This window comes from Podarcis muralis, chromosome 1 (genome assembly GCF_964188315.1).
Source record: "Podarcis muralis chromosome 1, rPodMur119.hap1.1, whole genome shotgun sequence".
NCBI classification, from domain to species: Eukaryota; Metazoa; Chordata; class Lepidosauria; order Squamata; family Lacertidae; genus Podarcis; species Podarcis muralis.
Genome location: NC_135655.1, coordinates 134,770,165 through 134,793,697, shown reverse-complemented (window position 1 = coordinate 134,793,697; position 23,533 = coordinate 134,770,165). Strand labels below are relative to the sequence as shown.

General features: G+C 40.6%; 1 protein-coding gene across 1 annotated transcript in view; it reads left to right on the top strand.

Annotated features, from left to right (window-relative positions):
* Nucleotides 1-23,533, top strand: part of SPAG16 (sperm associated antigen 16) — a 409,743-nt gene that overhangs the window by 12,418 nt on the left and 373,792 nt on the right. The window contains exons 5-8 of the mRNA XM_028704644.2: nucleotides 6,475-6,612; nucleotides 9,127-9,234; nucleotides 11,584-11,701; nucleotides 14,890-14,959. Of these exons, the coding sequence (XP_028560477.2) occupies nucleotides 6,475-6,612; nucleotides 9,127-9,234; nucleotides 11,584-11,701; nucleotides 14,890-14,959 (434 nt within the window). The remainder of the gene's footprint in view (nucleotides 1-6,474; nucleotides 6,613-9,126; nucleotides 9,235-11,583; nucleotides 11,702-14,889; nucleotides 14,960-23,533) is intronic.

Sequence of the window (23,533 nt, the reverse complement as noted above, 5' to 3'; positions counted from 1 at the left end):
TTATAACTTTTGGAAACCTTAAGTATTAATTTTTGTCTTTATTTTTTCATAGTAGGACCTTTCCCCAATGTGAGTGCAAGTTTTAGGCCTGCACACACACTTCATTTACTGCTAAGTAAAACACAAACATTTTTAAAGTGCAAAGACCATAACATTATTTTTAAAATGTCAAGCCAATTTTCAGTGTTTCCGCCCTATTTGTTCTGCATCCTGAACCAAGTGGTTAAGACCCAGAACTGTATACTCTGTTCTCAAATAAGTGTCTGGATGATCTAAATTCTAAAATCAATGTAATTATGTTAATTAAGCAGATATATGCTTCTTTGCTTATTTTTCATAAGTTACTCAGTTTTGGCTTGCCATTGGGTGGAAGGGACAAAAGATAGAGCTTGACACCTGACCATTGAAAATGTTACTCAGCTCTCCCTGCGCCTAGCTTTTAAAGTCATATTTCCCCACACTTCGAAACCTATTTTTGTGGCCTATGTCTTTGAGAATGACACATATATGCTAATCTGTGACTTACGATGCATGAGCTATTTGACAATGTCAATAATTGTTCACCTTGGTGTTGAGGCGGCTATAGTTCCACACAAGGTATTTTGACAGCGAACTGACTACCAGGTACTTAGGAACCACAGAGCCTGGTGGCGCAGCCAGCCCTATGCTCATGAATTTATTTTAGGGGGACAGGCTTTATGTTTGGGGGCAGAAGGGAGTTATCTGTGACACAATTGGTCAGTTAGTTAAGTATTTTTATTTATTTACTTGATTTAGAGGGGCAGCTGCCCCCCTGTATTCTCATGCCTATGCACTTTGGAAAGCCCCTAAGCATAGGGCTGGCCAAACACATTTTTCTCCCCCCTCCCCAGTGCAGAAAAAAGTTTTATTTTAATTCAAACCTTTTCCTCTACAGAGGGGGAAATACTCTGTTTTTCAAAAGTTCTATTGTTTTTCTGTATTTCTATGAGACTGTTATCTTTTAATAATGTTTAGAATGTTGAACAAGAAACTGGGAGACTAGGGTTCAGATCCTCATTCAGCCAGGAAACTAATTGGCTCATGTTGGATTAGTAGTCATAGTCATTCAGCCCAACGTACTTCCATGGGTTTTTGCAAGGATAAAATGGTGAGGGGGAAAACTGTGTACATCACCTTGAGCACTTCAGAGGAAAGGTGGGATATAAATGTAGTAAGTAAATTAATAGACTACTTTGATTACAGTCTGAGGGTACACACATAGACAAGTGATTTCTTGATTAGTGTTTATGGTATTAAAGCATCATGTTTAATGGTTTGTGAACTGATGCCCTAAACATGTATTTTATGAATGTTTTTAAATTGCATTTACATTGTTAATTAACATCATTAATAACTGAAAGTAAATTACATTTATCACATTTTTCTTTGTACAAGTATCTTTCTCTTGCTAATATACAGCAGATCCATGCTGTGATCAAACTCTAATGGGATTCAAAATGAGAAAATAATTAATGCTGAGAAAGTTGATTCATTTGCACCTATAAGAGCTCAGCTCATTTATTAAATGACCTCTTAGATATGAAAGCCTGTTTAAGAATTAATCTTTAATTAAATTAGGCAAGGTAATTAATGTGTTTATCTCATAGCTTGAGAATTCTGAGTATTTTGAGTATCTAATTTTGTATAAAAGTTTCATCTTTTAACTTTCAGTTTGTTTTAATAGAAGAATAAAACCAAAGTATGAACCAATTAGAATATTTTCGTTATAAAATGAGTGGTATATTGCATAAATTCAGTTTTTTGTCATTTGTACAAATCTATATTTTGCAGTTTAAGACTATACATGGAAATTTACCTATGTGTTGTAATGTTGAGCTTTACATTTCTGTGGATGGGGGTGGACCAAAGCAAAGCCTGCTCTACTCTGGTCTTCTCCCAAGCCCTGCCTACCCAGCCAGGCCTGACTGGCCCAAATTCAAATACCTGGCTGACAGGAAAGTCCATCAGCCAACTGCCGGCCACCCTTCCCAGCGTGGATTACCCAGGATTTGGGCCTACTCCAACGGGCCACAACTGCGCCCACCCCTGGGAGTGGGTGGGCAGCCATTTCTATGGATTGTCAAAATTCCTGTCACATCAGATCTGAAGAATGATGCCTTAGGGTTGATAAACTCTGCAAGAACAGTCCTGCTAAATCAGACCAAGCGCCTACCTAGTCTAACAACCTCTTTCTCACAGTGATGAATCATGTGCCCATCAGACACCACAAGCAAGCGCTCTCTAAGTTTCCATCATGGGGTGCAGTGGCTGGGGCACCACACACTCCCCCTCGGTGGCAGAGGCTGCTGCTGCTGCAAGGGAACCAAGGGGCAGGAGGCTCCCAAGCAGGTCGCCAAGGCAGAGCCCAGGGAAGGCGGCGCCCACGCTGCCCCCAGATTTGCAAGATGACGCTATGTGTTATGTGTAGAAATGTTGTATTTGTGAGAAGGGCTGGAATAGAAGGGTTAGGAGAGGGAGGAGTGCATTTGAGAGTCTATAGGTACAGGCTGAGGAATGTTCTAAATGAAGGAATCTTCCTTTTTTATTGTTACATTTATATTCCACTTTCCCTCCAAGATACATGGTGTTCCTCTTCCCTGTTTTATTCTCCACACTTCCTTAATTTTTTTCAGCTGCCACTTTGTGCTTTTCTCTCCCAACCCATAATAGTCCTGGTTCTTCTGTTCCTTTACCCAGTCTCCTGATCCTCAGTCCTTGCATTCAGTCTTCAGGAAAGGTTGGACTCATCAAATCATCACAAGTGTTCTGCAGCTTCAGCTTGAAACCCAGTGCAAAGGGCAGCCTAAAACTACACCCCGCCCCTTGCCGCCTGAGTCCCTTGCACATTACTGTACCTTTGGTGGAATCTTTGTAAGGGCCTTCTGGGAAAGTCAGAGGTTTTATGAGACTCAAGCCCTCTTAGTTACTCTACTAATGTGTAAAACCAGCACAAGAATGGTGGCTAAGCATGCTAAGCTCTGTGCCCTGTTGTCATCCCCATGACCCACCATGAGTTGGAGAGAAGCTTCTAAACTTTGCCACAAACTTTTGAACCCGTTTAAATTGCACAAGGAGCCTCAAATGTTCATCCTCCAACTCATGATGGGTGATAGAGATGGAGACAGGACCTAGTTCAGCATGCTCTTCCTCACTTTCCCTGCTTGCATATTGATTTTTAAGTGAGTGGAAAGCCTGGAAAGGGCTTCTGTTTGCCACTGTTTGCCACAGTATTATTGCTTCTCCAGAAATTGTGCACCAAGTGAGAATACTCAAGCCACCAGGTTCTCTGCACATACTCTGCTGGAGATGTGTTGCTTTGAGTGTCAGCTTTTTCATAATCATCATAACTATTTCACATATTGCTTTCCAGATCCCATAGCGCTTCACATGTATTTCTAGTTGTTGGCTTGGTGACAACCTTGTATGGTAAAATCAGTATTATCTCCCATGTTGCAGATGGGGAGGACTGAGGCTGAGCGTGGCTTACAGAAGACCACCTCATGAGATCTTGGTAGAAGTTAGTTTCAAACTGGAAACTTCCTGATTCATAGCTCTTAGTCACTTTGTACACCAGCTTCCTTTCACTTAGATGAAGTCCTATGGCCAGAGCTACACCACCTTCCCTAAAGAAATTTAACAGGCCTTAAAATCCTGCTTCAACCAGGAAGTGAACACACTTATTTTCAAATGATTTCAACTTTTTGACTTGCTTCTGTTTGTTTTAACATATTGCTTTAATATTTTCTTCCCATTTAATGCAGCTTTAATGCCTTTCTTATACATTGATTTGGATACAATCAGTAGAGATGTGTCTGCCTTCATGATTCCAAGAAGGGTTCCAAGAAGGTCAAAAGCAGTGCAAATTGTCCACTACCTACTTTAAGGCAAAATTAGAGTGGTGCTGGCTTCATTTAAAAGATGAATGAATTCTGGCTCCGTCCCTGTGTTCTTTTAATACAATGGCTGACTCTGTTATTACTTCCAGAATTGTAGTCTGCTTGTAACTGCTTACACAAGCCTAGAACAAGAGCAAATAAAATTTTGCACAAAATAGTTAGCATGCAACACCCCCCCAATAATATGCTTATAAGTTTTTCAGTGTATTTTAACTATGTATTTGTTCTGTTCTGACTTTTGAAGGGTGCTGGAGGTGCTGCAGTTTCAGAATCTAATTAATTTTTATCTCCTGTCATTGAAGCTTTTGATACTTTGATCTGGAGGTCAGGCACAGCATGTATAAGAGCAAGTTACTGTTTCATTCTGAAAGCTGAATAATAGAATCATAAAGTTGGACGCAATCCAAAGGGTCTAGTCCAATCCCCCACAATGCAGGAATCCCAACCAAAGCATCCATGACTGATGGCCTCTGCTTAAAAACCTCCAATGGAGAGTCTACATACAACCTCCTGAGGGAGTCTGTTCCACTGTTGAACAGCGCTTACTGTCAGAATGTTCTTCCTGAGGTTTAGTTGGAATCTCCTTTCTTGTAACTTGAAGCCATTGCTTTGAGTCCTACCCTCAAGAGCAGCAGAAAACAACCTTGTTCACTCTTCCATGTGACAACCCTTACTATATTTGAAGATGTATACCACATCTCTCAGTCTCCTCCTTTCCAGGCTAAATATACCCAACTCCTTCAACTGTTCCTCATAAGGCTTGGTTTCCAGACCCTTGATCATCTTGGTTACCCTCCTCTGCACATTCAATATCCTTTTTAGATTGACTTCCCTTGATCTGGATATTTCTGTTAATGCAGCTGAGAATAGTATTAGGGTTTTGTTTGTTTTTTGCTGCTGCACCGCACTATTGACTCATGTTAAGCCCGTGATCCACCAAGACTCCTAGATCCTTTTCACATGTACGACTGGCAAGCCAGGTGTCCCCACCTTATATTTGTGCATCTGGTTCTTCCTGCCTAAGTGCAGCACCTTGCATCTGTCCCTATTGAAATTCATTTTGTTAGTTTGGGCTCATTTCTCAGTTTATAAGTATAAAAAATGACATTTTAAGAGCTCTTGTAGTAACCTAGGATTCAAAGACTTGAATGTGTGAACTGTTTCAGGATCCAGTTTAGGAGTCTTTACATAGCAGTGGTATAAGGGGAAAATGTGTCTCCTGCCCTGTATTTTGTATGGTTGGGCTTAGTTCAGTCTTGCATGGTGTGCCTTTTTAAAAAACATTAAAAAGTGGTCTGACCATGACAACAGGGTTACAGAGCCCCTCCCCTCATTCCAGACCAACAACCTCCCACTTGGTTGAAAATATTGGCTCAAGAGTGTGTGTTGCAAAATGTGCTGGACAATGATTTTTGTGACAGCCCCATTGTTATCAGAATGGCCACCTGCCCCAACCCCAGACACTCCTAAACCCACAGGACAGCATTCTTGAGGGCCTATCAGCCAATTCAGGAAGGGAGACTATTAGGCAGTGGGATGATTGGAACACCATGGAATTTGTGATCTGTCTCTCTGGTCCAACACAAGGTACAAACTCAAACCCAGTACCCGAGTGAACTGATCTCCTGGTGAGGCAAAATAGCATCTTTGCTTCCCTTACCCTCCCACCTATTTTTGATTCTGAACTAGATAACATAGACAGAGAAAGCTGGGTCAGATCCTGAGGATCTTCTAGTCCAAGCCCCTGCAATGCAGGAATATGCAGCTGTCCCATATGGGGATCGAACCTGCAACCTTGGTGTTATCAGCACCACACTTTAAGACTCTAACTAAGCTATCCAGACTCACAAAGATCAATTCCACCCAGCTCATTTCCTCAGGTCTTGGTGACACAGGCCAGTTCAGCCTGCTCATCCTAGCTTAAATCATGGATGATAGTTTTCATGGATGACCTGGAATAACCGGTAAACAGCAGCTCTACTTTGCTACAGGGCAGGTTAACAAGGCAGCCCCAAACCTGTTGGTTGGTAGAAGGGATAGTTCTGCATCTTGAGTAGAAGCCCTATTCTGGACCAGCTGCAGTTTCTGTATCATTTTTCAAGACAACTTCATGTATAACACATTGCAATAAAACTAAAAGGGAGGTTACTAGACTATGGTGAACTGTGACCAAGCTATTTCCATTTAGGTATGGTCAGCAGAAGCTGATAAAAAAGCAACAACTTTGAGCCACTGAGGCATTGAGACTCTAATGACAGTGTTGGTTCAATGAACACCCCCAAACTGTGGCATGTTTTAATTTTAATGCATTTCTTGCTAAGTGTTCCCTTTCCCCTTGAATTTTCTAAAGCAATGACAACAATATTGTAATAGCTTTCTAGAAAGAGGAAGTATATTGTATTTTAACCTATGGGTCTCCTGCTGTGTTTAACATTCCCATCAAGTAGTAAACTCTATTTTGATCAGTCTACAACTGGGCGCTCCACTCATGGATCTTTCTAATCCTTGGGGCCAGGAAGAGAGGGAGAAAAAGAAACACTTTTCATTTTAATTTCAGGTATGAGCTAATGCAGAGAGGTATACTTGAACCTAAAGACATTGGATTTGTTCCAGATGCATACACCTGCAATCAACATTTGGAAAGGGAAAACAAATATCTCAAGAAGGAAATGGAGAGCTATAAAATAGCAGCCAAGTAGGTTTTTGTTATTGTTAATGGGTCTTCTGCTGTTCACTTGGGGAAAGATCCTGCCAAATTAACCACAATTTCTGTTAATTTCTAAAGGAAAGTTAAGCATGTGTTCAACAAGATTTGAATGTATTTATTTACAGAACTTACAGCTTTAATTGCAAAGAGCATTGAAGTAAAAGTGATTTAAGAGTGCTTATGTCTGACTAGACTGTGCCCAACATGAACATGTTACAATAAGCTGCCAAGTGAGCAGATTTATGGAATTCTAACAACCTTGTTGGGGCTAGCTGACAGGAGAGAGCTGGGAAAGCCAGTGTACCAAGCCATTACACAAAACTGCAGACCCATCACAATTCATGGGTCTAAACTTGAAGGGATCAAGTGGGTTCATGGGGAAAAAGGCTAGTATTCAGGTTGGGGCAACCCAGTCAGATGGGCAGGGTGTGTGTGTGTGTGTGTGTGTGTGTATTTGTGGCTGGTAATCAGAAACACAATCAATCCATAAGGCAAAGCTTTTGTTTAGCCTTCTGAAGGCATCCAGGCTTTCCAGTTCAAATGGTTCTCTGCTAATTGTATAATTAAGTAAAATAAAATAAATGGACGGAAGATGGCTTGGTACCATGCCTTTAAAAAATTTTATTTGCTACACTTCCTTGCTCTATACAAAGACATATAGTATATCAACTTAAAAAAAATATCCAGAACAGGAACCATGTAAAGATAAGCAGTAGTTTAATTGCACTGGGATTGTTATATATGAATAGGTCTAAATAATAACATTGTGGTGCTGAAGTTAATATTGGTGTAAACCATTGCGTTTAGAAAAGATGGCAATGCAGACTGACCAGAGATACATGCCATGTTACTTAAGCAGTTTATGTTTATATGTAACTAAATCCTGTCAATTTTCTGAGCCTAGAAGGTATTGTGGGATACAAATAAAAAGCATAACTATTTACAAAAGAAATTATTGCATGCTGTAGCCATTTTAATGAATGCATGTATGTTTGCTACATTTTACATTTCACAATTTTTGAAAGGCCATATTGGATTTATGAGTTGGCTATACAGGAACAGGAACCTTTATAGCATTATTGATTTGCTTTTGAGAATGCATGCCATACAGAAAAAAAATCACAAAACACTAAGTAATTTACATGTTTTATGTGAGAGAGGGAGATCTACCGTGTTGGTGAGAGGCAGCAGTAAGCATTTGTCCTTAAAATGTTTGCTGCATCTGTCTTGTATGTTCCTTCCTGACAGAAAATGAAATGCATAGACATTTAAAGGGGGAAAGTCCTAGGCAGTAGTAGTTTTGTGAGCTTGATATTCAAGGTGCTAATATTTCTTTGGAAACACGCTTCCTTGTAGACATTACTATGAGATATGTTGACCAGTTGTCCCTCTTTGTGGTACCCAGGACCAGAAACACACTCAGCAAGGTTAACAAGTATACTGTCAATCAAAATATGATCTAGCAGCTTCAAGTCTAGAGTACTTGAAGTACGTAGCTTCAGTATGAGGGACAGTAACAGGAAATGGCTGCACTACAGTATATCAGATAAGAGTGTTCAATGTCAGCATGTATTCCAGAAACTGAATCCAGTGCAAAGGGAAATAGGAAAGAGAAGGGGCACAAATGAGGAAGCTGATTTCACCATGATTTCTTTATATATAATTTTTTTTAATCATATCATTTTCAACAGTAATTAAACATACTTTTACATATTATTCAAATTTTTGACTTCCATCAATCCTGTCTGAAAATTTTCCAGTCTAATCTCTCAGTATGCACTTCTTATCTTCCCTATTACATTTCAAACTCATAACCAATATCTCTATCTTTTTCTACAGTGGTGCCCCGCAAGACGAATGCCTCGCAAGACGAAAAACTCGCTAGACGAAAGGGTTTTCCGTTTTTTGAGTCGTTCCGCAAGACGAATTTCCGTATGGGCTTGCTTCGCAAGACGAAACGTCTTGCGAGTACTTGCGAGTTTGTTTCCTTTTTCTTAAAGCCGCTAAGCCGTTAATAGCCGCTAAGCCGCTAATAGCCGCTAAGCCGCTAATAGCCGTGCTTCGCAAGACGAAAAAACCGCAAGACGAAGAGACTCGCGGAACGGATTAATTTCGTCTTGCGAGGCACCACTGTACTTTGTAACACTTCGTATATTCCTCCTTACAAAACTTCTTGTAGTCCTACTAGCGTAATTTGTTGATTACAGTTGCTCTTCAAATAATTCATATACTTCTTCCAATCTTCTGTAAATCTCTGGTCCTGCAGGTTTTGAATCCTTCCTGTCATTTTGTCCAATTCTGCATAGTCCATTAATTTCGTCTGAGATTTCACCATGATTTCAGTGTGTGCTTAAGCAAGTTTACTCAGCAGTATTCCCTGCTGATTTGAATGCATGCTGTTAAAGGTAGTAAGTTAGGAGTGTTGTGTATGCCCCCCTGCTTTTTTTGTCTTATATTCCTTCATCCAGAAAGCATTCATTTTCTTCTTTTTCTCTCATGCAGCAAAGCTAAAGAAGCACTGCTAAAACTGCAGAAAGAGCGTGACTTCCACCGAATGCATCATAAACGAGTGGTGCAGGAAAAAAACAGGCTCATTAATGACATTAAAAGGTAAACGATTACAAACAGGGTTCTAAACCCACTTGGTTTTCAAGAGAAGAGCCAGCATTACCTAAGAATGATATTTACGACATCCCCCTATTTACATGTGTTCAATTCATGCACAACCACTTATATGCACAGCCCTGGAAACCCGGAAGTGGCGGAAGAAACCTGAAGAGCCTCAGCAAAGCCCTGCTGTGCCTCCAGCTCATGCATAAATGGGGATTCACCTGTACAGTGGTACCTCGGGTTAAGAACTTAATTCGTTCCGGAGCTCCGTTCTTAACCTGAAGACCACTTTAGCTACTGGGGCCTCCTGCTGCTGCTGCGCCGCCAGAGCATGATTTCTGTTCTCATCCTGAAGCAAAGTTCTTAACCCGAGATACTATTTCTGGGTTAGCGGAGTCTGTAACATGAAGTGTATGTAACCTGAAGCGTATGTAACCCGAGGTACCACTGTATAACAAAGAACTAAGAGGCTGAATTGATACAGGTAGCCTCAGTGGCAAGAAGTATCTTTTACCAACTGCATTTGCCATTCTTGGACTGGGAGAGCCTGGCCACAGTACCTCATGCATTGGTTACTTCAAGATTTGATTACTGCAGTGTGCTCTATGTGGGGCTTCCCTCGTGTTTGATCCAGAAGCTGCAGTTAGTGCAGAATGATGCAGCATAATTGTGGACAGGAGTGAGACCTGTGCTCAGATGTCTGCACTGGTTGTCGACCTGCTACCAGGCTCAGTTCAAGGTGTTATTATTAGTATATAAAGCCCTTAACAACTTGGGACTAGTTTACCTATGAGATTGCCTTACCCCATATGTGCCTACTCAACCACTTTGATCAGCAGAATTGACACTTTTAAAAGTGCCACATGATACCAGTTCCACACCTGTAAAAAGTTGATTGTTTAGTGTGACAGCACCCACACTTTGGAATTCCCTGCCTATTGATATCAGGCAGGTGCCTTCACTGTACTCTTTTCAGCACCTGCTGAAGACATTCATATTTAGACTGAAAATAATCTCTTAGGAACTGAGTGGAACAACAGGGGCTATGCTCATCTGAACAAACAGCCTAAGGGGCAGGCCTCCCATTAAAAAAAAGGTCATCATTGATAAGCTCTAGAAGGTTTCAAACACTTTGCAGGCAAATTTGTTGATTGCACAGATTACATGCAGAGGATTAGTTAGATCTAAGCAACCTGCCTATATTAGAAATTGTCTCTCTATGTAGAAGTCAGAAAAAGAATATTGTGACTTTCTGAACTTGTTAAATGATGTGTGCTAAGCAGTTTCTTGTGAATTACATAGCAAATAGACTCACCATCCATAATGAAAACTTGACTTTCTACTTAATTTGGTGGAACATTCTAAATTTAGGTTCTGTTGTAATTAATACTAGAGAAATACATTTTAGTTGATCTTTCTTAATTGTAATTTGCTTGGTTGTCAGTTCATGTGTTCATTTTGTTTGCACCAGGGATAGACATAACATTCATCTGCAAGAAAGAAACAAATTTTAATATGGACCAGCATATTTAATTCATTTAATGTACTTTGATAATTTGGAAAATGAAAACTCCCACCTCCATCAACATTGTTTGATGTATTACAGTATTTTAATAATTTTTTGGAAGCCGCCCAGAGTGGCTGGGGAGGCCCAGCCAGATGGGCGGGGTATAAATAATAATAATAATAATAATAATAATAATAATAATAATAATAATAATTATTAACATTTGGAATAGTTTGTTTTTCATAAGATTTTATTAAAGCTTTTTCAGTAAGATAAAAGAAACTAATCTAAATAAAAACAAAAAACAGAAAGGAAAGAGAAAAGAAAATGCAGAGTCCTCTCTCAAAGGTAGCTCTTAACCCTTGTCACCCACAGAAAGTGGTGGACCTTCTCAGCTCTCACCTGGGAGATTTCCTTCTTCCTCCCAATCTCTCACCCTGGAAGATCTTCACTTCTTTGCCTCTCACTCAGGGTCCTTCCACCAACCGTCCTTGAATCCCAATAATGGCCAGAGCAGAGGATACCAAAGAAGAAAAAACAAAAGAATAGAGAAGGAGAAAAGAAATAAAATAAAATAAAAATGACTTCTGATTTTCTGTCTGTCAGTTACATAAAATAAATTATTCAAAACATTCACTCTAGGATGACATCCAACTATTCTACTTTGTGTTAAGCAATATTTTTCCAATCTTCAGACCTGAACATTTGGGTTAGTTTGAAAGAACTTGGATTGTATAATTCTTACAGTTAACCAAGAAACGTCTTTCTTCTGAGAATTAAATGCTACAGAATATTTCTTGCCTTGTGGCCATTGTATAATTTTTCTCTTTATTTATTTGTAGACTGAAGACACATTATGCATCATATGAGCCACTGTTAAAGCAGTTGAATGAAAAATATGAGATTCTACTGCGAGAGAAGATGCTCACAAGCTTAGAAAGAGACAGAGTGGTTGGGCAGGTAAAAACCTGTAGTGTGTTTAACCTAGAGATTCAGAAAGCACTGATCTCTTTACTGTCTAATGTAGACTAATGTAGAGTCATGGTTAGAGTGTGGGACTAGGATGTGGGAGACAAGGAGTCAGATCTCCACTCAACCATGAAACTCACTGGGTCACCTTGGGCCAGTCACGTTCTCTCAGCTTAAGCCCCTGACAGGGTTGTGTTGAGGATGAAATAAGGAAGGGAAATAAAGAAAGATCATAATCATAATCATACATACTGGTTTAAGTTTCCATTTCTATCCTCAAAACACAGGGTAAAAAAGGTAAAGGACCCCTGGACGGTTAAGTCCAGTCAAAGGCAACTATGGGGTGCCACGCCCATCTCGCTTCAGGCTGAGGGAGCCGGCGTTTATCTACAGACAGCTTTCTGGGTTATGTCGCCAGCATGACTAAACCACTTCTGGCACAATGGAACACCATGATGGAAGCCAGAGTGCACAGAAATGCTGTTTACCTTCCTGTCACAGCAGTACCTATTTATCTACTTGCGTTGGTATACTTTTGAACTGCTAGCTTGGCAGAAGCTGGGTCAGAACAATGGGAGCTCACCCCATTGCACAGATTGAAGCCACCAACCTTCCAATCGGCAAGCCCAAGAGGCTCAGTGGTTTAGACCACAGCACCACCTGTGTCCCTACCACGTATAAAACCCAAGAATATGTAATGCACAAAGAACGTGGGGCATTAGCGATTTTGAGTTTTTTTTGGATGTCAAGTGCACAGAGCTCTTCTTAGTTTAAAATCAATGGGTCACATCACTGAATATAAAATGGAGAGATTACCTGAGGTGTGGGAGGGATAATTCTGTATTCTGAAGAAAGCTGTGGCTTGCTGCTTGCAAGTGCCATCTGCTGGATCTGGTGATTGGCGAGCAGGCACTTCTTAAAGTGAAAGGAGCCTCCCTGTCCATCAAAATTCTCTTCAGAGGTGTAATTGGTAGCTTGTCATTTCTTTGCCAGGTTAATAAACCAATCTCTACACACACACACACACACACACACACACACACACACACACACAGACACTCTATGCCAGACCCCAGCAGCATACAAATTCACAAGGATTTTTTCTCTTATATAGCTATACCTATGAATAAAATGAATTAAAATATGTCCTGCTGGCTGCTGCTGTTGAATCAACAGTTGCTGGCCAGAATTGCATGTCTCTGAGTTCTTTCTGCCTTCTAGCAGAATTGGATCCATGCGCTGGACTGTGTTAGGCTGTATGCCAATGAAAGAGCTCTAAGAGTGCTGCTGTGCTTGGCCTGTTTTCTTTCCAAAGCCTCTCAGCAAGCTGATATCTGGCTTTTCAGTTAAGACCCTGAAACATGTTTAAATGAGGTTATTTTTTATTTTCAGTTTTGGAAAATGCAAGGTTATGTGTAGGGCAAGGGGTGTCTCTGTCACTTCATGCTACTTATACAGTGGGTAAAAGGATAATATGACTCACTGCATAATGGTTTCACTCTTTCACACTGGTGAATCCTGATATTATTGTCAGCCATGCAGAATCTCCCAAGTGTCACTGCTATGCTGCCTCCGTTCATTTCAGTGAGGTTTATGCCTCAAACAAGCCTTGAGAAAATGAATAATGTGTTCTGCTGCTAAATTCATAACACTGTTCTGCATCTAATGTCAAGGTTCTCCCAATTTTGACTCAATTAAATAGATGGATAACATTATTTCAAGAAAAGGAGCAGAATTCATCATTCCCTTTATTAGCCTCACTAAAACGATTGAGGCACTTGGTAGATTTTGCAAGAGTTAAAGCCTCAGGTGTCTTCAGTATAAATATGCAAAACAACTGTCGTTATATATTTCATAGAAGAGTACGTGACCTCACTTCTAGGCCACACTGTGAAGAATGTATGTTTGATGCATATTATCCCAGTGTGGGGCAGATCTGATACATTCATTTCCCTCCTTGTCAGGAACATCTCCTGTTCAGTTGTGGACAGAGCATGGCAAAAGCAGAGGGCCAAGAAGGCAAAGGCAACCTCTATGGAATAAGGGCAGATCTCCTCGATGCTCAGACTGTTGAGCAAGACAGCCCTGGAAGCATTCACAGGATTACGCTGCCTTATTGATACAAATAAAGCGTATTTGATTCCCCCCCCCCCCAAGAATCCTAAGAACTGTAATTAGCCCCACACAGAGCTACAATTTCCAGCATCCAAAACAGACTACAGTTCCTAGGATTCCTGGTCGGAGTATGCGCTTTAAATGTTTGGGTTGTTTTTGGGTAGCGTGGTCACAATTTTGCATCAACCAAAATGCTCCAGACTTCATAGAATCATAAAATCATGGAGCTGGAAGAGACCCCCAAGGGTTGTCTGGTCCAACCCTTTGAAATGCAGGAATCTCAACTAAAGAATCCAAGACAGATGGCCACCCAGCCTCTGCTTAAAAACCTCCAAGGAAGGAGAGTCCGCAAGCTCCCAAGGGAGTGCGTTCCACTATCGATCAGCTCTTACTATCAGAAAGTTCTTCCTGATGTCTAGTTGGAATCTCCTTTCTTGTAACTTGAAGCCATTTATTCAAGTCCTACCCTCCAGAGCAGGAGAAAACTAGTTTGCTGCATCTTCCATGTGACAACCCTTAAGATATTTGAACTTAATTATGTTCCAGGGCACCATGAAGGGGAGATGGTGGAGAGTATTTTGAAAAACACTGCAAAGTGACATTTTTGTGAGAAAAAGAGAAGTCTTAATATTTTTGAAGAATAAATGGCTTTTGATAAATTTTGGCTCAGCTGTAGTTGATACAGCTGGCTTCCTTGCATTTCCCATCTTTGGCCAGAGTGTGGTGGTAATTTGCAGGCTAAATTCCTGCTGGATAATTTAGGCCACCTGTAAGCTTGAGTGCTGATTCCCCTTTGCCTGAGAGTTACTGATGAACTATGTGAAGTGATCTTGAGAAGGTGGAAAGATTGTTTACTTCACTTTAATTACCCTGACTGAGTGCTTGGAAAGCATTGTTTAAAAGTATGTTGAAGGATAACTAATATATTGATTTCTATAGGCACTCAGATTCTTACCACACTGAGATATTTTAGACTGATTATTTTGCATGCATTCACACATATGTCTGATTTTCTTAATGGGAGAAATGAAAGTTCTCAATGTCCTTTTCCCTTCATTGTTCAGATTACAGGTTTACAAGCCACTTTACGAAGCTTAGAGTCTGGAAGCTACATTCAAATTCCTGTCACTAAAGGTAAACGTTTTCCTATATATTGAAATCCCAAACTTGAACAGAAAAAAATGCTTTTCAAAGATTGTGCAAATGGTTAGGCATTCAAAATTCTCCTGCATGTTAAATCCTAAAATGATTTAATGAATGTTAAGCTTTGAGACACAGTGATTCACATGGACGAGGCAAATGGGTGTGAGCTCTGAAGGGCTATGGTGGGAAAACATTGTTAAATCTGCAAAATGAATGAAATGTTTTCCGAGCTACTGTGGGAGTTGAGATGTCACTGAGTGGATTTTTAACACTGCGTCAGTTCTCTTTCCTGATTGCCTGGGAGCAGAGGTTGCCCTGGGGATGAGATAGTCCATCATATCATTAAATAAATACTGCAGACTCTGTCTAGTCCACCATAGAAACAGTCCTCCATGCTTAGAGAGATTCCTGCAGGAATCAACAGAGTTTTGTATCCGCTTTCCTTCCTGCAGGTTGTGTTCATGGTCAGTACACTGCCTGTTACAAGCCAGACATTGATATGGGAACCATTTACAGACATCTCATTCCCTTAATGGCTTGGTGTGTTGAGTGGATGTGCTGAGGAATGGGAAGGGGGAGTGTTGGCTCCATGAGGATTCCTCTGTATACAGGCTGAATTGACTCTGAGCTTTTCTGTTTTAAAAAACATTTTGTTACCAAGTTTTGAAGTACAAGATGCTAATGTTAAGCAAAATTTGAATATGTACAAACTGAAATATGGAGGCTTTTTGAGGGATTTGCATTTTTATATTAGGAAGCGGCATTTATTTGTATTAGCAAATTCGCTAAAAGGTTAAGGGTGTTCATGTTTGGATGGAGACTTGAAAATCAAAACAGGAAACTCAAATGCTGTTTGCAATATCACTTTACTACTATTGTTTAACTGGAAAATAGGTTGGCAATAAGTCATAGCATATGTCAAGTTTTATAGATCTTGATCATGGACATTTCTTTTCCTTTGAGTAGCTTTATGAAATATATTTGCAGGTTTGGCAATGGAACATTGATATTTTTATTTTATGAGCCCTTCAGCCTATCTGCTGCATTACTATCATTTTACTCACCTTCCAGAAGTCTAATAGAAATGACTTACTATCAAAATAAATAGCAACTGCAGTGAAATGTGATTAGGCTGCAGCCTTAAGCATATTCACAAGGAAGTCTCATTGAACTTAGTGTGACTTCCTTCCAGGGTAAACTGTTTAGCATCCGCCTATAATATTTTATGATAGTTGCATGGCTAAACCCTTTTGCGTATAATTTTTTGTAGTGGTTGTGTGTGTGTAACAAAACATTGATTTAGATTCTGGTTGATTCAATCAGTAGGTACGCAGTTTATTTTAGAGGCAGAGGTCTCACTGGGGTGTACCATTTCAGATTGTAGGTTGGAGTTTACATGCTTGAACTCCATACACACCACATCCCCTTGACACAGAAAATCTGTCGCTCCAATAAGGAGAAGTATGGTAGCCAAGTGTTCTCCTTGACGTGTTAGAATGCTGTTTAGAGTGCCCCTCCCCATAAACGCTGCTGGATTTCATATTTTGATAGCAGGTCCATTGTAGGTAGAAGGTATGGTCCCAGGAATACCTCAGTGAAGTTGTTCACTCAGAGTGCAGCAGCTGTAAAAGAGGTGTGTTAAGGATCATTAGTAAAGGGACTGAAAGCAAAACTACCAATACTATTATGTTGTTATAAAAATCTAAATTGCAGTTGTATTTGGAATATTGTATACAGTTCTGGTTGCTGCTCCTTAAAAAGCACATTGAAGTTAAGCTGGAAAAGATCAGAAAATAGCAACCAAAAGGTTCAAGGGGCTGAAAAACTCCTATGAGGAAAGGTTGCATCATGGAGGTCCTTTAGAAAAAGTGGCTAGAGAGTTTTCCTCCTCCTCCTCCTCCTCCTCCTCCTCCTCACATAATACTAGAACCCAGGGCCACACGGTGAAACCAAATGTTGGAAGATCAGGACAGATAAAAGGGAAGCACTATTCATACTGTGAATAAACACTGGAATTTGCCACCAAACTAATGGGGGATAATGGCCACAAGTCCTGATGGCTCTGCATAACTCTGATGTTGAAAGTAACATGCCTCTGAGTAGCAGTTGCTGGGGAACAGAGGTGGAGAGAGGGCTGTTGTGCTCATGTCCTACTTGTAGGTCTCCCACAAGCATCTGGTTGACCATTGTGAGTAGAGGATGCTGTGCAAGATGGAACGATAATGGCGATGCGGCTTCACTCCACGGACTGGGTAAACAACTCTCAGCACCGCGCCGCTCACCCGCTGCTGTTCCGAAGCCTTTAAAAAGGCTCCTTCACAGTTTTGGGGGGGCGCAAAAGGTGCCCGCCGAGTCTCCTCGTTCACGCCGTAGCGTCAGGACCCGAACCTGTGGAGCAGACTCCCTCCGGAGCTCGGAGGAAAATCCGCCATTAATCGCTGGCGCTGACCGGAAGTTCTGCAAGATGGAACTTTGGTCTGGTCCATCCAGAATCTCCTTATATGTTGGTACAGTCTGAAGTGATTGAACAAGATGTAGCCATTTTTTATTTAAGGCTGTGATCCTAGTGAAATTTTTGGCCATGTTGGTCACTGATAATATGTAGCTTTCGTTGAAAGAAGACTTTGTGTACAAAAAATAGCTGAGGATAATTAGTGTTGATATTGGGGCTGTATGTAGAATCATAGAATCATAGAGTTGGAATAGACCACAAGGGCCATCGAGTCCAACCCCCTGCCAAGCAGGAAACACCATCCGAGCACTCCTGACATATGGTTGTCAAGCCTCTGCTTAAAGACCTCCAAAGACGGAGACTCCACCACACTCCTTGGCAGCAAATTCCACTGTTGAACAGCTCTTACTGTCAGGAAGTTCTTCCTAATGTTTAGGTGGAATCTTCTTTCTTGTAGTTTGGATCCATTGCTCCGTGTTCGCTTCTCTGGAGCAGCAGAAAACAACCTTTCTCCCTCCTCTATATGACATCCTTTTATATATTTGAACATGGCTATCATATCACCCCTTAACCTCCTCTTCTCCAGGCTAAACATGCCCAGCTCCCTTAGCCGTTCCTCATAAGGCATCGTTTCCAGGCCTTTGACCATTTTGGTTGCCCTCCTCTGGACACGTTCCAGTTTGTCAGTGTCCTTCTTGAACTGTGGTGCCCAGAACTGGACACAGTACCCCAGGTGAGGTCTGACCAGAGCAGAATACAGTGGCACTATTACTTCCCTTGATCTAGATGCTATACTCCTATTGATGCAGCCCAGAATTGCATTGGCTTTTTTAGCTGCCGCGTCACACTGTTGGCTCATGTCAAATTTGTGGTCAACGTGTTTCACACTTTTGCTCAGTTTGGGACCTAAATGGAACAAAGTTAACAGAACAGATGCACAATTTACTGAAGTGATTTTCAGGAACATCACTGAAAAGATGCAGAGCGAACAGTGCAAAACCTGTAAATCATGGGAAAATACTTTTCTTAAATTTCAGTAATAATGTTCCTAATTGTCTGTAGTGGCTGAGACAGTGTTTTTTCCTGTATATTATACACCAGATTTTCTTCATTTTGCCTGCTGACACTAGTGAGTGACTTGTTATATCTCTATTGAGGTAACATTCCTGGGGTAAAACAACAGCATTCCACTTTTATATACCAGCACAGTTCCTAGGGTTATAGGCTATGAACAAAAGGCTACCTTGCTAAAGCACTCCAGATAGTAAGCCAACCCTATTTTTAGAGGGAGTAATTAAGGTTATTTTGTCATATTCCTGTTCTCCACCAGGAAACATTTCAGATGATACCCATTTACAGTAATCAAGACAGCCCAGACTCACAACAGCAGGACAACTCTGTACTGCTATTCAGTGTGGCTCTTCGAAAAACTCTATTCATTTTTGAAAACAAGTTTTTGGGAGATGAAAACTGTTATTTATAATTAATCTCTTAAGTACTTTAGTAGGTGGGATGGGGTGGAAGTGGAACGGTGAAATGAGTGAATGAGCAAGGATTATATGGCAAGGAGTACCAGCAGTGGTGGTCATGCAGCAGTCCTGGCTGGACGCTCTCCTCGCTCCACCATCCTACTTATGCCATGGTGTAACACTGTTTTCGTAGCCCACAGAAAATAAGCACAGAAGGAGCCTTCTATCAGCAGGCTGTAGTTACAACAAGATCAAGTAGGGGGAAAATAAGCTTCTTTCTTTTGGGATGCCTTACTCTTGTCCCCCAGCCATCACATAGCAGTGGTCTAGATGCCCATCAACTGGACCAACTGCTACCAAGCCTTTTCACGTCCCTGTTTATACCTGTATGCAAACTTACATACTGCCTACATATTTATGGAGATGCGGATGTGTGGGGTTTTTTTTACAATGAATCTGGAAACTATTACATGTCACTGGGTTCTTGCACTTTGCCAGTATACACTTAGTTACGTTGGGGCATCAGCAACTGAATTCCAGTATTAATCTTAGTAAGATAACATGCATTTATTTATTTGTTTTCCCCAAGATAGTGGACAGTGAGTAAAATGGTTCTGCTGCTTGAAGGGGCAAATGCAATGTTACAGAATGGGAAGTTGATTAATAATGCAAGTTTATACACAGGCTTCCCCAAATTGCCTAGACATTGGTTGTACTCCTTTCTAGATGGGGTTGCACTCTTCCCTCAGAAGAGCTGGTGCATAGTCTCACATTTCTTGCTGGAGGCTTCAGTGATTTCAGTATAGTTTTGCCAGCTGCTATGATTATTTTTGGACAGGGATAACCGTGACATGGTGACTCATGCATTGATAACCTGAAAACTGGACAGTTGTAATATGCTGTATATGGGAGTGTTCTTAAGGCTGGTCTGGAACCTGCAACTAGGACAGAATACAGCAACTAAGTTGCTGAGTGAGGCACCATACCATGCACAAGTTATGTCACTCTTAAAAGAGGAGCAGCACCGGTTTCTTATATGTGACCAACCTGGTTTAAGATTTTTGTTCTGACTTATAAAGTCCTAAACAACAATGGACTAGGCTGCCTGAGGGAAAGACTTATTCTAGTTCAGGTCATTAAGATTGTCTGCTAACCCTGTCCTGTCACCTGGTTGTGCCACAACACAATTTTATGTAAACTAGAGATGAGGAATCTATGTGTGTCTAACCCTCACTATACCCCCCACTGTAAACCTTACCCTGCATTAAAGCTTATTAGGCAAGTTCCTTCCAAAAGGAATTACAGTTTTAAAACGTTTTAGTCATCATGTAATACAGAATGACCTGGTTGGTATGCAATGCAAAATGACTGAATGACTGAATGACTGAATAGGAAGAGGCACCTGTTTTAATTCTGCTGCATGTACAGTACACACCTTCCATCCCACCTGAAAGGCACTCAAAACAGGAGGTCTGCAAATGCTTCTGAGATATTATACTGTGTAACCGTAATGGTTTTGTAGAACTTGGAAATGTATTTGATCAAAAGATGCCATTTAAACCTCTGGGCTTTCCTAGTTCTGTAGCAGTTTGCAAGTATGTATATTTCACGAACGAACACAATCCCACTAGCAATGTAACTGCCAGACAACCACAGCCGCTGAGTGAGAGAAGAGCTTCCAAACAAATAAAACATTTCTGCAATGTGTAATGCTTAGGGAAATACTCTGAGACATGATACTTGTAACAGTTGTTGAAAAGTTTTTAAAGTATTTATAAGGCTAGCATCTTGTGTAAGAAACAGTTCTTTTCACATGCGTCCCTTCAAATAAATTAGTTAAGTTGGTCATACGCTTCAGTTACTTTTATTTTAAGGGTTTTAGCTCAAAGAGAAGATATTCTGGGGCAGGTCATAGAATCATAGAATCATAGAATCATAGAGTTGGAAGAGACCACAAGGGCCATCGAGTCCAACCCCCTGCCAAGCAGGAAACACCATCAGAACACTCCTGACATATGGTTGTCAAGCCTCTGCTTAAAGACCTCCAAAGAAGGAGACTCCACCACACTCCTTGGCAGCAAATTCCACTGTCGAACAGCTCTTACTGTCAGGAAGTTCTTCCTAATGTTTAGGTGGAATCTTCTTTCTTGTAGTTTGGATCCATTGCTCCGTGTCCGCTTCTCTGGAGCAGCAGAAAACAGCCTTTCTCCCTCCTCTATGTGACATCCTTTTATATATTTGAACATGGCTATCATATCACCCCTTAACCTCCTCTTCTCCAGGCTAAACATGCCCAGCTCCCTTAGCTTAGGTCCCATGAATGGGGACTGTGCAGAGAACATAGCTGTTTATTTCAGTGGGGCTTACTTCCTAGTCCAGGCCCAGGCAGAGGGGGGGCCATATGGGCCACTTGGCCCAGTCCTCCGATTCCAAAGGGGGCCTGGGTCAGCATATTCACAATCGCAGGGGATGCACTGGGGCGAACACGGAGGCGCAAAGGGGGCCACATTATCTACCTGGCCCGGGCCTCTGCCTGGCTCTGCAAGGCCCTGGTCGATTGTGCCCTTTGAATGCAGGCTTCATAGTAAAAATGAAAGAATAATTTCACATGCAGAAAGGATTTTTCAATTTATTTGTTTTAGATGCACATTTTATTTTAGTGTTGGATTTTGTGTACTTTTCAAGAATGACAATTCAAATGACTTCAGTTCGCCCATATGGCCATCACAGTCAATTTTGCAGAACATTGAAGCATGCAATGCAAAAAGGTATATGTTATCTGGAAAACATGCATAGGCTGGTTGCTCTAAATCTTTAAACAGACTTGATTTAACAAACAGTTTTCCCCACTGGTGTTTGCAGTTTTTATAGAATATATATATATTCATTGATACTTATCAAAAGATATACAAAAGTTCATACACAATACAAAGTATCTTTTTATAATACACCAGAATAAAAAATATTTTTGAAATCTAATATAAAAAGGAACAGGAGCAAAAAGAAAGAAGAAAAGTAATTTTCCTGATTAACAGAAACATTAAAAATCTTAGCCAGCAAAGAATCAAGTAGGTTGTCCTACGGATATATTTTAAAAGTCAAAAAAATAAATAATATTTAAAATAATCAAAAAATTAATGGTACAGCTGGATTTACAGCAACTTCCATCAGCCTCATGTGCAGGGCTTTTTTCAGCCAGAACTCACTTGAACTCAGTTCTGGCACCTCTCAAGTGGGCACCATTGCCATCAATATGGAACAAGGGAGGCGTTCATGGTGAGTTTCGGCACCTCTTTTTCTAGAAAAATAGTACTGCTCATGTGTAATCATTATTCCAGCATTTGTAACCTTCAAACTTAACAGTTCTGTTGAATTTTGCACAAGGAAATTGACAGGAATTATGATGCTGACCTTAAACATTAAAGGTAAAGCCGGCATACAGCTTTTGGGTCATGTGGCCAGCATGACTAAGCCGCTTCTGGCGAACCAGAGCAGCGCATGGAAATGCTGTTTACCTTCCTGCCAGAGTGGTACCTATTTACCTACTTGCACTTTGTGCTTTCGAACTGCTTGTTTGGCAGGAGCAGGGACCGAGCAATGGGTGCTCATCCCGTCGTGGGGATTTGAACTGTCGACCCTCTGATCGGCAAGCCCTAGGCTCTGTGGTTTAACCCACAGTGCCACCAGCATCCCTTAAGCATTAAGATGGTGTTAAAATGGCAAAAGCAGTTCAGTGGCAGAGACTGACCACCAGAAAAGGCATCTTGGGGACTGTTGATGGAAAGCTCAATTAATATGTTGACCCAGCTGTTTAAAAGATGAATTCCATGGTAGGGAGCATTAGGAAAGGGAAATTTGTGGTGCAGCTGCACTTGGAATAGTGTGTACAGTTCTGGTACCTACATCTCAAAAAGGATATTGTAAAGCTGGGAAAACAGCAAAGTGATAAAGTGGCTGGTACAACTCACCTGTGAAGGAACATTGCATTGTTTGGGGCTTTTTATATTAGAAAAAAATCAAGCATAAAACCTGCATTTGAATGCTGTTTCAAATGGGTTTGTAATAATACGTTACATTGTATTATCTATGTAGGACCACTTCAAGTAATAAATAAATAAAAGTTCTTTTTTTGTATTCAATAAAATTTAATAAAAATTTAAAAATAAAACAAATAAATAAAAGTTCTTTTTTTGTATTCAATAAAATTTAATAAAAATTTAAAAATAAAACAAATAAATAAAAGTATGCATGGTATGAAGATTTTGAAGAGTTTTGTAGCATTTTTCTTAGTAATGTATTTGCATTGTTATGAACTTCCCATGGAATCAGTGATGAAGGGCAACACAGAAGGATCTGGTCCATATTAGTTCCATTTGCTATTGTAAATGTGAATGTTACATCATCTTTCATGTTACAGGTAGTAGCCCCAATGCAGATAGTCCATTTGGTGCTCTTTTTAGTCAGAGCTTTTTCTGTCATTCTCAAATTGCTATCCAGCATAGACTTCTCAACCAGCTTTTTAACTGGAGAGAATATAATGAGACACTTGTGACTTGTGGGTGTGCAGTTGTACATGCAGATATACTTTCATACTCATACTCATTTTTAGAGCTCTGCTAAATAAAAAAACCCAAGATTCTAATT